The following is a 15,218-nucleotide window of genomic DNA, read 5'->3' as shown; positions in this document are numbered from 1 at the left end:
TATAAATATATTATATACATATATTTATAGACATATATACATATAATATTTACATATATATTTACATAACTATTTACATATATATTATATATAAATATATAAAACATTTACTCTGATGCCGGCATACTTGCCAAATAAACGATGCACTGGTTATTTTTGAGGGATATAATAATATCACTACAACACGATATCACCTCAGGTACTAAAATTTGACTATTTGTTGTTTCTAAATAATTTCATATGACAAGAATATCTGTCCAATTTTTTATACTTATTTTATCTGAGTTAAGCAAGAAAGAATTACCACAAAAAATCTTTTTGAGGAGAGAAGAGGAAGGTTTCATATAAGTTCATCATATCACTGCATCCAGCAGTGTATTGTGCTTTTCATCACTAACCAGCCTCCTCCCACTCATAGCGGTCATTTCTGTGTGTGTTTGAAAGTGAGACAATATATAAAATCAAAAACTGTTTTATAAATTCGTGACACAAGTCACTCACTGTTTTGACAAAAGATTTTTTGACAAGAGATTTTTGAAAAAGTTCTTGAAACAATGCCGAACCTTTCCCAAAAAACGCCGACACTTTTTTTTAATAAGCCGAGAATCTAAGACATGACTCAACTTCCCTTGAACTTATCTGTTATTATATCCGTCTGCCGGGTCCATGTCCCAACAGGGCCTTGTTTCGAATCAATGATTCTTCATCAGGGGACGTGCTGTTATATCCGAGTAGTTGGTTTCGTTCGGCGTTTTACTAAATTCTGCTGGCCGTATGTACGGTCGCCATGTTGGCATACTTGCCAAAACATGGCTATGTGGCTGTGTCAGGGTGGGGGAGGGGTTTGCATGTTTATAATAACGCATTTGTTTTATTGTTTACGCTTTTCGTGTGGGATTTTATTGATGTGCCTCTTGGTCCCCCTGGTACCTAAGCCTTGCCGGACAGAGACAGACGTGCGTCTAACCTGCTCTTCCCACCTCTTTCCAGCAGAGACAGTGAAGCTCTTCCTGGTCTCTAACCCAGGGCTCCCTTGCTGCTGTTATCTAAACCAGTGGTTCTCAACCTTTTCCCAATCCTGACACACCTGACAGGCCACGCTCACATGTGTGGCACACTGCTCTTTACAATTCATGGCGGAAATAAAAAACAAAGGTCCGGTAATTATTTCTATTGTTAACAATGACACAAGGGAAAGATAAGAGTACTCTGAACAGAAATAGCATAAATAGTAAACATCCCACACCAAAACAGTAACCACTTTACCTAAGAAAAGACAACACCGAAAATATTACACCAGGCCCTTAAGACACCAATACTCTTCCTATTAGGTGTAAAGCCCTACACAGAAACTACACGCCAGCAGAATCCCTCACCTCAGTCATATGTGCAGACTGAGAATAAAGAGACCAAAACGCATAGCTAGAAGCATGCAGACAAAAACTGAACTGGAAACTGCAACAAGCCAGGGTCTCTGTATGCAGTGTAACAAAGGAAAAAGAGAAACATCACTAGTCCTCAAAACAAATCAAGAAATATAAAATAAACAACAGTAAAACTTTACTAACAAAAAGAACAGACTTCAAAACAGCTGATGAATGGATTATCCAAAAATTAAAAACTCATATCAAACATTTCCAGATACCACCAAAATATTTCAAAACAGCAGACACAAAGACCCAATAATGAAAAATAATAAGGATAAATAAATGCTTTGCTCTGCATACCTGGGAACTTTTGATATCCAGGTGCCCTGAGATTGTTTTGAATTAGCAGGAGGAGAAATGGTTTGCTTGCAACTTTCTCCTCTCTGTCACATGCAAGCTCTCTCTCTCTAACTCTGGCTCTCAATCACACACACATATACGCATGCTCTCTCACTCACTCATACAGGGTCTCAATCACACACGCTCTCTCACTCACTCATACAGGCTCTCAATCACACACACATATACACATGCTCTCTCACTCACTCATACAGGCTCTCAATCACACACACATATACACATGCTCTCTCTCTCTCATACAGGGTCTCAATCACACACACATATACACATGCTCTCTCTCTCTCATACAGGCTCTCAATCACACACACATACACATGCTCTCTCTCTCTCATACAGGGTCTCAATCACACACACATATACACATGCTCTCTCTCTCTCATACAGGCTCTCAATCACACACGCTCTCTCACTCACTCATACAGGCTCTCAATCACACACACATATACACATGCTCTCTCTCACTCACTCATACAGGCTCTCAATCACACACACATATACACATGCTCTCTCTCTCTCATACAGGGTCTCAATCACACACACATATACACATGCTCTCTCTCTCTCATACAGGCTCTCAATCACACACACACATACACATGCTCTCTCTCTCTCATACAGGGTCTCAATCACACACACATATACACATGCTCTCTCTCTCTCATACAGGGTCTCAATCACACACACATATACACATACTCTCTCTCTCTCATACAGGCTCTCAATCACACACACATACACATGCTCTCTCTCTCTCATACAGGGTCTCAATCACACACACATATACACATGCTCTCTCTCTCTCATACAGGCTCTCAATCACACACGCTCTCTCACTCACTCATACAGGCTCTCAATCACACACACATATACACATGCTCTCTCACTCACTCATACAGGGTCTCAATCACACACGTTCTCTCACTCACTCATACAGGGTCTCAATCACACACACATATACACATGCTCTCTCTCTCTCATACAGGCTCTCAATCACACACACATATACACATGCTCTCTCTCACTCATACAGGCTCTCAATCACACACGCTCTCTCACTCACTCATACAGGCTCTCAATCACACACACATATACACATGCTCTCTCACTCACTCATACAGGGTCTCAATCACACACGTTCTCTCACTCACTCATACAGGGTCTCAATCACACACACATATACACATGCTCTCTCTCTCTCATACAGGCTCTCAATCACACACACATATACACATGCTCTCTCTCACTCATACAGGCTCTCAATCACACACGCTCTCTCACTCACTCATACAGGGTCTCAATCACACACACATATACACATGCTCTCTCTCTCTCATTCATACAGGGTCTCAATCACATTTATAATCATGCTGTCTGTCTTGTCACACATACACACACACAGGCTTTCAATCACGCACTTACATACATGCTGGCTCTTTCTCTCACACACATAGACTCTCATTCACACATACACATGCTCTCTTTCGCTTACACACATGCTCTCAATCACATACTCACATGCTCTCTCACCTGCACTGGCTCTCAATCACACACAGACACACACACACACACACACACACTCTCTCTTACTTACACACAGGCTCTTAATCATACATACACATGATCTCTCTCACACATACAGGTCCTCAATCATATACTTACATTCATGCTATCTCTCAACACACAAAGGATCTTAATCACACACAGGCTCTCAAGCACACACACATACTCTCTTTCACACAAACAGGTTTTCAATCACACACTTACACAACCAAGCTCTCACTCACATGCTATCTCTTTCACACACACACAGGATTTCAAACACATGTGCTTGCTCACTCAATCACCCGCGCTCTCTCCCCACCAAACTAGCGACAGCAGCAGCCTCCTCCACTTCCAGTCCCATCGGCCACGCTTCTCTTCTTCGGACCGATGCTGCACGCACTAGCATGGTCTCTTCTTCCCGCGTGCGTGGCCGCCGCCTACCACGTCCTTTTCCGGGCCGCGGGGGGGGGAGAAGAGACCGTGCTGGTGCCGCCGACTCCGGCTCTCCTGCCACGTTCTGCCCGGGGCTATCAGCATTGTAAGCCTGGGCGGAGGATGAATTCCTATTTCACTGGGGCGGGGGGAGCAGCTGGGTCAGCGGGGGACCGGGAAGTGTGGCGACACACCTGCGCATGGTTGAGAACCGCTGATCTAAACATTCGCCATCCTCTGGTACCCCCCCTCCCCATCCAGTCGCCCCCCCCCACTCGGCCTTCTCCTGTCCAGGGGTAATAACCAGAGATCCTTCCACCACCAGGCTTCGAGCATCTCCACTTGTACACGATGCTCGCCTCCAGTTTCTGCACATCCCTGCACGGGGGGGACCCCCCCATATCCCACCCACCACACCCACCCCCCCAAACAATGTTCTCCAGCCAAGGAGGGAACAACTCCAGGGGAATGGGACAGCCCCATAAATCAATCTCCCCGGCGGCGCGATGTTCACTTTTTCTTCAGCACAGCCCTCTGTGCTGACTAAGGGTCACATGACTCTTCTGGGGAGATGGCTCAGCAGTCACATGATCGGTGCAGAGCAGGTCCAAGAAAGAGGCTTTCCTGATTCACTCACTCTTCCCATCATATCACTCTTTGCACTCCTGTTAGGAAAAATAAATGCAAGGGAGGAGGCACTCAATACTGGAACAGCAGAGGATGAGGTGCATTAGCAGGGCTGTGTGTGGGGGTCTCAGTACTGGAATAGCAGGGGGTGCTGCAGGGCAGGAGTGAGGTGCATTAGCAGGGCTGGGTGTGAGGGTCTCAGTACTGGAATAGCAGGGGGTGCTGCAGGGCAGGAGTGAGGTGCATGGGCAGTGCTGTGTGTGAGGGTCTCAGTACTGGAATAGCAGGGGGTGCTGCAGGGCAGGAGTGAGGTGCATTGGCAGAGCTGTGTGTGGGGTCTCAGTACTGGAATAGCAGGGGGTGCTGCAGGGCAGGAGTGAGGTGCATTGGCAGAGCTGTGTGTGAGGGTCTCAGTACTGGAGTAGAAGGGGGTGCTGCAGGGCAGGAGTGAGGTGCATTGGCAGAGCTGTGTGTGGGGGTCTCAGTACTGGAGTAGAAGGGGGTGCTGCAGGGCAGGAGTGAGGTGCATTGGCAGAGCTGTGTGTGAGGGTCTCAGTACTAGAATAGCAGGGGGTGCTGCAGGGCAGGAGTGAGGTGCATTAGCAGGGCTGGGTGTGAGGGTCTCAGTACTGGAATAGCAGGGGATGCTGCAGGGCAGGAGTGAGGGGCATTGGCAGAGCTGTGTGTGAGGGTCTCAGTACTGGAATAGCAGGGGATGCTGCAGGGCAGGAGTGAGGGGCATTGGCAGAGCTGTGTGTGAGGGTCTCAGTACTGGAATAGCAGGGGGTGCTGCAGGGCAGGAGTGAGGTGCATTTGCAGAGCTGTGTGTGAGGGTCTCAGTACTGGAACAGCAGGGGGTGCTGCAGGGCAGGAATGAGGTGCATTGGCAGAGCTGTGTGTGAGGGTCTCAGTACTGGAGTAGCAGGGGGTGCTGCAGGGCAGGAGTGAGGTGCATTGGCAGAGCTGTGTGTGAGGGTCTCAGTACTGGAATAGCAGGGGGTGCTGCAGGGTAGGAGGGAGGTACATTGGCAGAGCTGTGTGTGAGGGTCTCAGTACTGGAATAGCAGGGGGTGCTGCAGGGCAGGAGTGAGGTGCATTGGCAGAGCTGTGTGTGAGGGTCTCAGTACTGGAATAGCAGGGGGTGCTGCAGGGCAGGAGTGAGGTGCATGGGCAGAGCTGTGTGTGAGGGTCTCAGTACTGGAATAGCAGGGGGTGCTGCAGGGCAGGAGTGAGGTGCATTGGAAGAGCTGTGTGTGAGGGTCTCAGTACTGGAGTAGAAGGGGGTGCTGCAGGGCAGGAGTGAGGTGCATTGGCAGAGCTGTGTGTGAGGGTCTCAGTACTGGAATAGCAGGGGGTGCTGCAGGGCAGGAGTGAGGTGCATTGGCAGAGCTGTGTGTGAGGGTCTCAGTTCTGGAGTAGCAGGGAGTGCTGCAGGGCAGGAGTGAGGTGCATTAGCAGGGCTGTGTGTGGGGGTCTCAGTACTGGAATAGCAGGGGGTGCTACAGGGAAGGTGGGAGGTGTGCAGCTCACAGATCTCACCTTTTTTCCCTCATGAGTCTCTTCTACGGTTTTGTGCTCTGTTTCCTCTCCATCTGTCTCACTGTTTGAAGCTGTCGAAGTTTTCCTGATTCCTCCCTCGCTGCTGCTTTCCTCTTCTCCCTGCTGCCATGGCAAAGATTCTCGAGTCAGCTCCTGGGGCAGGAGACGAGGGTTCCCTGAATCGCAGGCCAGGGTCTGGGGGGAAGGAACAGGGAAGGTGCCGTTATTACTTGGCAGTTCTCCCAAGAATCTCTTGGTTGGAGAAAGAATTTGGAAACCATCTAATTTCAGTCCCACCCAGGTCATCCCAAAGAGACTGATCCAGTTCAGGTTTTGCCCCTCTGCATGCATGGATTTGTAGTTCTGACTTTGTCTCCCTGCCTATATAGGGGGAACCGCCTTGCCCCTACCAGAGTAAGTTGTACTAATAAGGAGTAATTACACGCTCAGGTATGGAGAATGTTCCAGGGTGGCGCATGCGGTTACTGACCCCCCATACACAGCTCTGCTAGTGCTGTCAGTAGTGTGGGAGCGTGGGAGATCCTACATCGGGGGAGGGGAGGGGCAACCCTGGTGCTCGAGAGCCACAACCAGGCCAGGTTTTCAGGATATGCACCTTGAAAATGCATGAGATAGGTCTGCAGTGCATTTTCATGGTGGATATCCCTGCAAACCTGGCCAGCCGAGCGCACTGTATAACCGGTGGTCGGACGCGCGTTGTGGACGGGCGTCCACAGCCCCTTATGCTGTGAGGGGGATTAGCGCGTCCTCAACGCGCGTCCAACGCGCCGCGAAACTAATAGCGCTCGTCACTTGCAAGTGCATGTCCATGAGGCAATCAAATAGTCACCCCCACATGAAAACAAAAAACAAAAAAACGGGCGTCCAATCTGCACATTTCTACACTCAGGAATTAACGCCCGTGCTGGGCAGGCGTTAATTTCTGAGCGCCCCAAAACGTTGTACAGAAAAGCAGAGGAATGAAAAGTTTAAAAGATTAAAAAAAAAAAAAAAAACAAAAACCATGTTAAGCAAAAAGAGTGCGGTCAGTCAGGTTAGGGAAACGGATGCTCAGTTAACCAATGTCTGTTTCCCTAACCCCTGGCTGTGCGCTGGTTAGGAGAACGGACGCCAATAAATTCAGCATCCGATTTCTTAACCCGCGGACAGCCGACCTCTCCTTGGCAGCGCGACCCCTAATTTAAAATATCGCACGGCGCCCCCAGGAGCGGTGCCTGGGCTCGCGTTTGGAAAGCGGGCGCTGAACACTCACCCCACTGCTTTCTGCGTTTTTTTGGGGGGTTTTTTGCATCGGCCCCTAAGCGTGACCCCCTCTTCTGGGAGAATCTCGCTGCTTTGTCTGTCGCTCTTGGGGCTTGCTGGACAAGCAGGGAGGTGAAGGCATACAGAGTGTGGAAATCTGTGCTGGAGGGACTCTGGGGGGTAGGGGGGTGAATTGCTAGCAAAACTTACCGTCTCTGGCCGCGTTCTGGACGCGTGTCCATAACCCCCCCCCCCACCGATGCAATAAGGGGATCAGCGTGTCCGGAACGCGCATCCAAAGGCGCAGCTAATAGCGCTCATCACATGTAAATGCCACGTACGTGAGGCTATCAGCTAATATACCCCGCGATGCAAAAAAAAATCGCCACGCGCCCGAGACGCACTTTTTTAACCCCCTCAAATGTTACGGCTGCCACGACGGAGCAGGTATGAAGTTTTTCAGCGCCTCAAGGGGTCTGCTTTAAAACAAAAAAAAAAAAAACTGCTTTCCCGTGCTTCCTCCTAATCTAGTAAGATCGCGCGATACTAAGTAGGAGGATTGAAAATAAGAACTGTGAAATATATGATGTATTGATAGACTATATTTCATACAACATCATAAACACAAGCTGAAACGGAATTTTTTTCAGAATATTTTTAGCAAGAATGTGATACCTCATATATCAATTGAGCTTCTCGGTGTTTTATCGGAGAATGCCGAGATCATCTCAGTAAAGCTGAGATCATGCTATGGCGTAATGCTATGGGACAGACTTTGTAAATACACCGCAACGATGTCTTACCCCTGAAGAAGCCTACGAAACACGTATCGGGTCGGGCCAAGCCGGTGTGGTTAAAAAGCTGCCACCACCCACGCTACGCAACACGATAAGTGTCTTGTCTCTTAAAACAACAAAATACAGAAAAAAGAAAAAAAAAAGCAAATTATAGAATGTGAATACCAATGATTAAAATCAAAGTTAATCTAGTCAAGCAGTTCTCAAACATACTGGCGAACAGTATTTGTGTAAGTTTGACACACTCGTTGTGAGCATTCCCCGATAAACACTGAGAGGCTCAATTGATACATGAGGTATCACATTCTTGCTAAAAATATTTTGAAAAAAATTCCGTCGACTAAGTAGGAGGAACCACAGAAAGCAGCATCCTCTAAACATAAAAACGGCTTGACAGAAAAACAAACATTTCTGGGCACGCGATCTTCACGCTCCAGGTCGTGTATCTCGCGCGTTTATGTTGTGCCGGTAAATTCGCTGCCGCGGGATGGAACGGACGCGCGTATCGAGCCGTTCGTTTCGGTGAGCCACGCACAGCCACGTCTCCCGGGCACACGATTTCCCCCCGGCGCCTTCTTTGTAACGTGGCTGTTCCTTTGCATACTGTAGCCCGGGCCCGGGAGAGGTGGATGGGCGCGCGTCAGGAAAGCGGGCGCCCAGCTTGGACGCCCATTTTTTAGCGCGTTCGTATTGCATGGGCCTCACTGTGTGCACATTTTTTGGGGTGGGTTTTTAAAATTTTTTTAAACTCCCTATGCATTTGCGCTGCATCGGCAGTCGATTCTTTTATTTTTTTTCCGTGAGTAAAGAAAACACGCGCTGAAGTTCAGCGCGCGGGTTTTATTTGGGACTTGCTGCGGGGGGGGGGGGGGGGGTGTCCTGTGAGAGAGAGACAGAGCTGCTCTGATTTCTGACTGTGATTGACAGGCAGATCAGCCAACAATGAAGCTGTGCTTTGTAAACGTAGCCCAGATTAAAAGGAGGAGGAGAGAGAGCAAGAACATTAGTCTTGCAGCTTATGTCTAGGGTCAGGGAACCGATCTGACGCAGAATGCCAGTGTTCATGATTATGCTGTTGAGCTATTTGTCATAGTTTAGATATTCCAGACGGTGGCTCGGCTTAGTTACCAGTGCGGCCCCTGTGTCTGTCTGTGAAACCGTCTGGAAGATGAAGCCTGGCAGTCTCCCTAAACTCGAGGTGTACCCACAGTTACCGCCTTGCGTGTGCCCGTTCATGGGGGAGCTGCTTGAAGCCTGGGCCTGTGCGATGCTGGACTCCCTAAGCCAGACCCAGACACCAGGAACAGAACCTGAGAGGTGGCACTAACAGCTGCAAGGTGAATTTAAATCCTAGGCTTAAGTCAGTCTAGACAGGGTGAACTCCGAATCCCAGCAGACTTACCTTTTAAACCAAGGGATTCTCTGACTCTAGGGTTGTGCTGAAACAAAAGAAAATTCAAAGGAGCTGTCCATGAACTGTCATGGCTGCAAGCATCTCTTTGTTTCACTGCAGTCTGACTGGGCGCTAATTAGCAGAGGAAACACGCACAGCTGGAAGGCAAACACAGCTCTGCTGAGCTCCACCTGAGTATGCTTCTTAGTTTTACTCCAGCTTATGCTCTGGTGACCTCTAGTGGACAATGGGTGAATTGCACCTCACTATAATTACATAGGGTGAGCCATGGAGGATTTTACCTTCGGTCCTTCTATGTCATCGATTGGACTGTTGAGGGATAGCACTGACTTTAAATGCCACGACATCTGGTGGCGACCAGAAGGATAGCATCTGACTTATTATTTCCATATTGCTCACCTCTAATGGTTGGCATAGAAAATTGCACCTTTTGTTCTACTACATTAAAGGTGAACCTGATTTGCTTAATTGTGCTAATCAGTGTTCACAGGTATTAAATTCTGTAAACAAATATTCTGGTTTGCTTTTACATTGCACAACGTATTTTATGCACTTTAGTTAACATATCTGCCTAACCTTGCAGAGAGCTCAGAGGGTTGTGTAGTTTATAAATTCTTCCCCTCACGCAGCACCCCCAGCACTCGCTGGGGAGGAGAGGAGACCTCATTGGCCCTAACTGTGAAGAGCAGAAAAGGGAGGGCTGAGTAGACATCATCAGCAGCTGTGGCACCCAGGCCCTGCGGCACTGCTGAGAGACCTGGCGAGGACTGTGACAGAGTAGGAAACAGGAGCGCGACAGGGCTGGCATCCTAACGCTGCCAGCCCTGAGTCTGCATGGTTTCTGCTGTGTAAAGTTCCCCGAAAGCCAGGAAGAAAACGTCCTTCAGGGAGAAGCAGGCAACTGCGGCAGCAAGCGAAGATGTCCGCAACTTCCATGGTCTCCTGGATTGGAGGACGGTGCCAGCCAGTGGGTTTGTCCGCCAGCGGGTCAGAGAGGGCATAAGCTGTACTAACATCCTCAGCCTCATCCGGCCCTGCCCCTACAGGAGGACAGAATGGCACCTGGATAGTTTGCTGTAACTATGATCCTTGCCCTTGCTAAAAGTTTTTTTCTACAAAGAGACTGGGGTTTGCTTGGTTTTTTGGGAGAGAAAGTCAACGGGAGTATTGGGAGTTCTACTTCACCAGGGATTTATTCTGTCCCCCTGCACACAGAACCCCGAATTAAAAGTGTATTTATTTATTTATTATGTGACCAGTCGAGCCGGGTGGTAAGACGTGCGATGGAGCAAATCAAGACTGGGCTAGCTCAGCCTCTTCAGGTTGACCTGGGTGAGGTGGCAACCCTATCTCCGGGAAAGACAGAATCACCCGGGGATCAGGCGCTACAAAACTCTGAACTACAATTACCAGTGGACTGGCGAATGCAGTTTGAAAAATAGAATCCAGCCTTGGCCCAGAGCGTCCATGATAAGAGGTATGAAGCCAAGTGCCTGATCAAACTGACAATTACGTTCCTTTTCTATTGTTGCTTGAACAATATTTTAGTCAACCTTTTAATACAGAGATCAGCTGTGGTGGAGGTGGCCATTTTGTTTCCTAGTGATGTTGTCACACTTCATCACCATCCAGGTGAATCAGGTGTGATTCTATTTTGCATCCTTTTCCCTCTGACTAGTAACTGTGTCCCCTGGACACGAAAACTAGTAAGTAACAATCCGGGATTATAGCACTGTACTCATCAGTAAAAAGTCATGTCTGCCATCAGTGATATCACCGGCAAACAAAATGGCTGCCCCCATGTCAGCCGATTTGTATATTAGTGTTTAACAGAAATTCTTGGCAGTGGGAAATAGCTGGATTTTTTTGGTTTGTCAGTTTAATTTTTTCTCCCCAAGTGGCCTCCCCTGCTTCAGCCCCCAAAGATCATACTCACAGTGGCTCAAGGATCATCACCGGCCTAAGAACTAGAACAGCACGTCCTCTGATGTGCGCCCTCAGTGCTACACGTTGGCTGGCAGGGGGTGCCCCGCTATAGCTGCATCCATCTCCCCTCCCCAGGCCTGATTGTGCCAGTTCTGCACCTCGCCCAAGTCCATCCAGCCCATGCCGCATCAATCAGCGCCATGTCCTGAGCCCCAGGGCCTGCCCATGGAAGTGCACTGCACTTAGCTGCCCCAGAATTCACAATCAGTGCCCCAGTTGGTGGCAACTCTTCTTCAAAGAGAAGTATTTTACAGTCACAGGTGGCTCCAGCTCTGCGGGGCCTGGCTAGGTTAGGCCTTCTTGTACTCCCCTTGCATCTATGGGTCATTTAGCTCTTGCTGTATGTAGAGGAGATGGTACAACAAGCTCATGTATGCCATGGGGCCACAGCCAGGCCCAAATCAGCTTGTCTTCTCATAGGCTGGCAGAAATCTGGGCAGCTCAGCAGCTGCCCCTCAAATTCCCCACGCCAGTGCCCCTTTGGCGGCCTACGAGTACCTAGAATTGCCACCGCAGGGCTGTGAGGGGGGAATGGATAGGACTATGGAAGATGCATTTAACTGCTCGGCTCCTCTCCCAAAATTTATGCAAGCTCCTCTGTTCCCTACCCTGAACCGTCAGGAGGGTGTGGGATATCAATCATTTTAAATAAGTTCCTGTCTCTCCCTGCTCCTCACCTGAGCCTCAGAAGCTTCCTCCCCGCTTGGCAGGGCCCCGGGGGTCCTCCCTCTCTCCCCGTCCGGCGTCCCCGCGGGCTGTCTCTTCCGGGCCTCCTCCAGCTCTTCCCTGAGCTCCTGCGCCTCTCTGCCCACTTTCTCCAGCTGCTGCCGTAGGGCCCGGACTTCCTTCTTGGCCCGGTTCCTCTCGGCGCTGGCCCGGCTCCAGCGCTCCCGCCATTTGCTGGTGCACTCGGCCCACCAGCGCACCGTCTTCTCCAGGTTGGAGGCCACCAGCCTGGCCTCGGCCAGCTCCTGCTTGCAGCGCTGGTGGTCCCGGGGAGGGTGCGGGAGGTCTGGAGGAGGACTCTGAGCGATGGAGACAGGAGATTTTAGGGGGCTGGATGGAGGAGAGGCCACCTTCGGGTCTGCCCTTGGCTCTCCCTTAAGGTCACTCCCCATCATGTGTCTCTGTCGGTTCTTCCTACTCATCACCAAGGGCCTGTGAAGTCAGAGGATAAAAATGTAATTATATCTTTCACCATTGCCTTCTCAACTGGCTCTTACCAGGAAACCATCATTCATAATCTTTCTCACCATTTCTCCCCCATGCAGCTCTCATCAGGGAGCTATTGTGCATGTCTCCTCACTCTGTCCCCGTCTGGATCTGTCTCTGCTAGACATCATATACTGTGTCCTTCAGTCTGACTCGCTTTCTTGGAATCTGTCTGTCAGTCATTGTCCTCTGGCTCTGCTGCAGGTGTATTGCAGGAGAATCATTCACCTGTGCTCCGATGAGTCTGTCTCTGAGGGAGACAGGTGCATGAGGACAGAGGACAGACACTCACCTGCGCTCTTCCAGGTCTGTCTCTGAGGGAGACAGGTGCATGAGGACAGAGGACAGACACTCACCTGCGCTCTTCCAGGTCTGTCTCTGAGGGACAGAGGTGCATGGCAACGTGTAGTCTGAGAGGTACAGAGGACAGACACTCACCTGCACTCTTCCAGGTCTGTCTCTGAGGGAGACAGGTGCATGAGGACAGACACTCACCTGCGCTCTTCCAGGTCTGTCTCTGAGGGAGACAGGTGCATGAGGACAGAGGACAGACACTCACCTGTGCTCTTCCAGGTCTGTCTCTGAGGGAGACAGGTGCATGGCAACGTAGACTGACAGGTACAGAGGACACTCACTCACCTGTGCTCCTCCGGTTCTGTCTCTGAGGGACACAGGTGCATGGCAACGTGTAGTCTGACAGGTACAGAGGACACTCACTCACCTGTGCTCCTCCGGTTCTGTCTCTGAGGGAGACAGATGCATGGCAAGAAGCAGTCTGATAGGTATAGACACTCACTCGTGCACCGACGAATCTATCTCTGAAGGAGACAGGGGCATGGCCAGAGGTTTTCTGACCGGTACCACGGACAGACGCTTACCTTTGCTCCTCCAGGTCTGTCTCTGAAGGAGACAGGTGCATAATTGGAGGTATTTTTGACAGGTTCTGGGGACAGACGCTCACCTGTGCTTCTTTGAATGTATCACCGAGGACTAGAGAGCTGGGAATGCAGTGAAGGTGTAAACTGCACAAGTTCTTCCAAGACAGAAGTCACACCCTGAGACAGGTGGGAGGGGTGAGATACAGAGGGAGCAAGCATGGTAGCGACACAGAGAAAGAGAGACACATATACACACACACACAGATAGGCAGAGACACACAAGAAGAGAAGCAGAGACACAGAAAGACAGCGATAGGTTCTTGTGGTGTAAGTACATTACTGTGTTGTTCTGTACACAACTTCACTGCCACCAACCTACCCATTCCACCCCACCCACCCCCCTCCTCAGCCTAGCATCCTCGGATGCCCCCCTTCCCTCCATATCCTGAATGGTGTTTCCAACAAAGTACAGCTGCCAGCAAAAAAACAGGACTCTGGCACTATCCCTCCCCTCTTCTAGATTTGTTTTTGGAAGGACCTCACGCTGACCCTTCGGCATCATGACTGAAGACGCTGTGCTACTTACAAGTGTTTTCAATGGCCACTCAATGGCCACTTCCTGATGGCCCAGAGGCAAATGAATCATAGAAAGATGGGACTGGGTGCGACCCTGAGAGGTCATCTAGAACTGATTGAAAGGCAGTGCTTGGAGGAACCTCAAGAGATCAGATAATCCACCCTGATCCTTCAGGCAAGAGTCCCTCAGCCGTATCTCACAGATGTTGTGGAGTCTGCTCTCAGAAACCTCCAGTGACGAGTCCCCCAAGTAAGGTGTCCTGCCTGTGCCATGTATGCCTGAAAATTGTTAAATAAAGAGTTTAAAAAAAACCCCAAACTCCAATGGTAGAGATCCCACCCTTTCCTGAGCTAGCTTTGTTCCAGCACTCAGCTAAAAGCTTCTCCCTAACATCCCACTGACCTTTCCTTTGCTGGCGTTTAAGCCCATCACGTCTTTCTCTTTCCAAACCTCCTCTCTCTACCTGGGTACTGCTATCGTGTCCCACCTCGACCCTTTCCTCCCTTCTCTATCCTAGATATATGCAAAGCCTTGCATCCTGTTCTCCATGAATCCACCTCCCTTTCTGTGAAAAAGTAAACCCTGATGTTATTCCTGAGTCCGTCCATGGACCTCTGAATCCAGATCTTCCTCAGCACTGAACAACATTTGCTTCTGGTGCATTATTTATAACTCTGAGGTATTTAAATGTGTCTGTCCTGCCTCTCCTCTCTTGCAGGACAGTTAGGTCCTTCAGTCTCCTTTTTTTTGGGGGGGGGGGCTTGCAGTTCAGACTCTGCACTTACCAAAGTCTGGCTTCTCAGCCTCCAATTTTTGTATTTTTACCTTTCATGAGATTCTGAGTGATACTGGACAAACAGGAGCATCGCTCCTAATTCCCACGCATCATCTGTTCACATCTCGGTAGAAGAGCGGGATAGGTTGGGTGGAAAGGAAGCATCCCGACCTCCTACCTGCATATTTTGGAAATGTTTGGCAACACACAGGGGGCAGACGGTTTCCTTCCTCCAGTGACTATACAGCCAGCAAGCCACCATCTTCTGCCTGATGATGGTTTCATTTAAAAAAAAAAAATGAATCACTCTTGGCAGGTTCAGAGGCTATCTTTGTGCTGGCAGTGAGGACCCGGAGCTATCCACCACATGCTGAGGGCCCTCCCTTCTC

General features: G+C 49.5%; 1 protein-coding gene across 2 annotated transcripts; it reads right to left on the bottom strand.

Annotated features, from left to right (window-relative positions):
- Positions 1-4,190: 4,190 nt before the first annotated feature.
- Positions 4,191-13,598, bottom strand: LOC115078291 (coiled-coil domain-containing protein 102A-like). 2 transcript variants are annotated; one of them, XM_029581137.1, is made up of 4 exons: positions 13,561-13,598; positions 12,065-12,545; positions 5,928-6,122; positions 4,191-4,426 (listed from the first exon to the last, which is right to left on the bottom strand). In XM_029581137.1, the coding sequence occupies exons 2-4, from the start codon at positions 12,533-12,535 to the stop codon at positions 4,412-4,414; spliced, it is 681 nt and encodes a 226-aa protein (XP_029436997.1). In that variant the 5' UTR covers positions 12,536-12,545; positions 13,561-13,598; the 3' UTR covers positions 4,191-4,411. The 2 variants fall into 2 exon arrangements, with proteins under 2 accessions (XP_029436997.1, XP_029436996.1); XM_029581136.1 differs by lacking the exon at positions 13,561-13,598 and adding an exon at positions 12,641-13,056.
- Positions 13,599-15,218: the final 1,620 nt, after the last annotated feature.

Source organism: Rhinatrema bivittatum, chromosome 16 (genome assembly GCF_901001135.1).
Source record: "Rhinatrema bivittatum chromosome 16, aRhiBiv1.1, whole genome shotgun sequence".
In the NCBI taxonomy this organism is placed as follows: domain Eukaryota; kingdom Metazoa; phylum Chordata; class Amphibia; order Gymnophiona; family Rhinatrematidae; genus Rhinatrema; species Rhinatrema bivittatum.
This window is presented reverse-complemented; position numbering and strand designations above follow the sequence as displayed.

What these genes read in the sequence shown, in the direction of transcription:
- LOC115078291 (XM_029581136.1), bottom strand. An exon ending in AGGAAGCTTCTGAGGCTCAG is followed by an intron (nt 6,123 to 12,064) that starts GTGAGGAGCAGG and finishes CCTTCCCCCCAG; the next exon opens with ACCCTGGCCTGCGATTCAGG.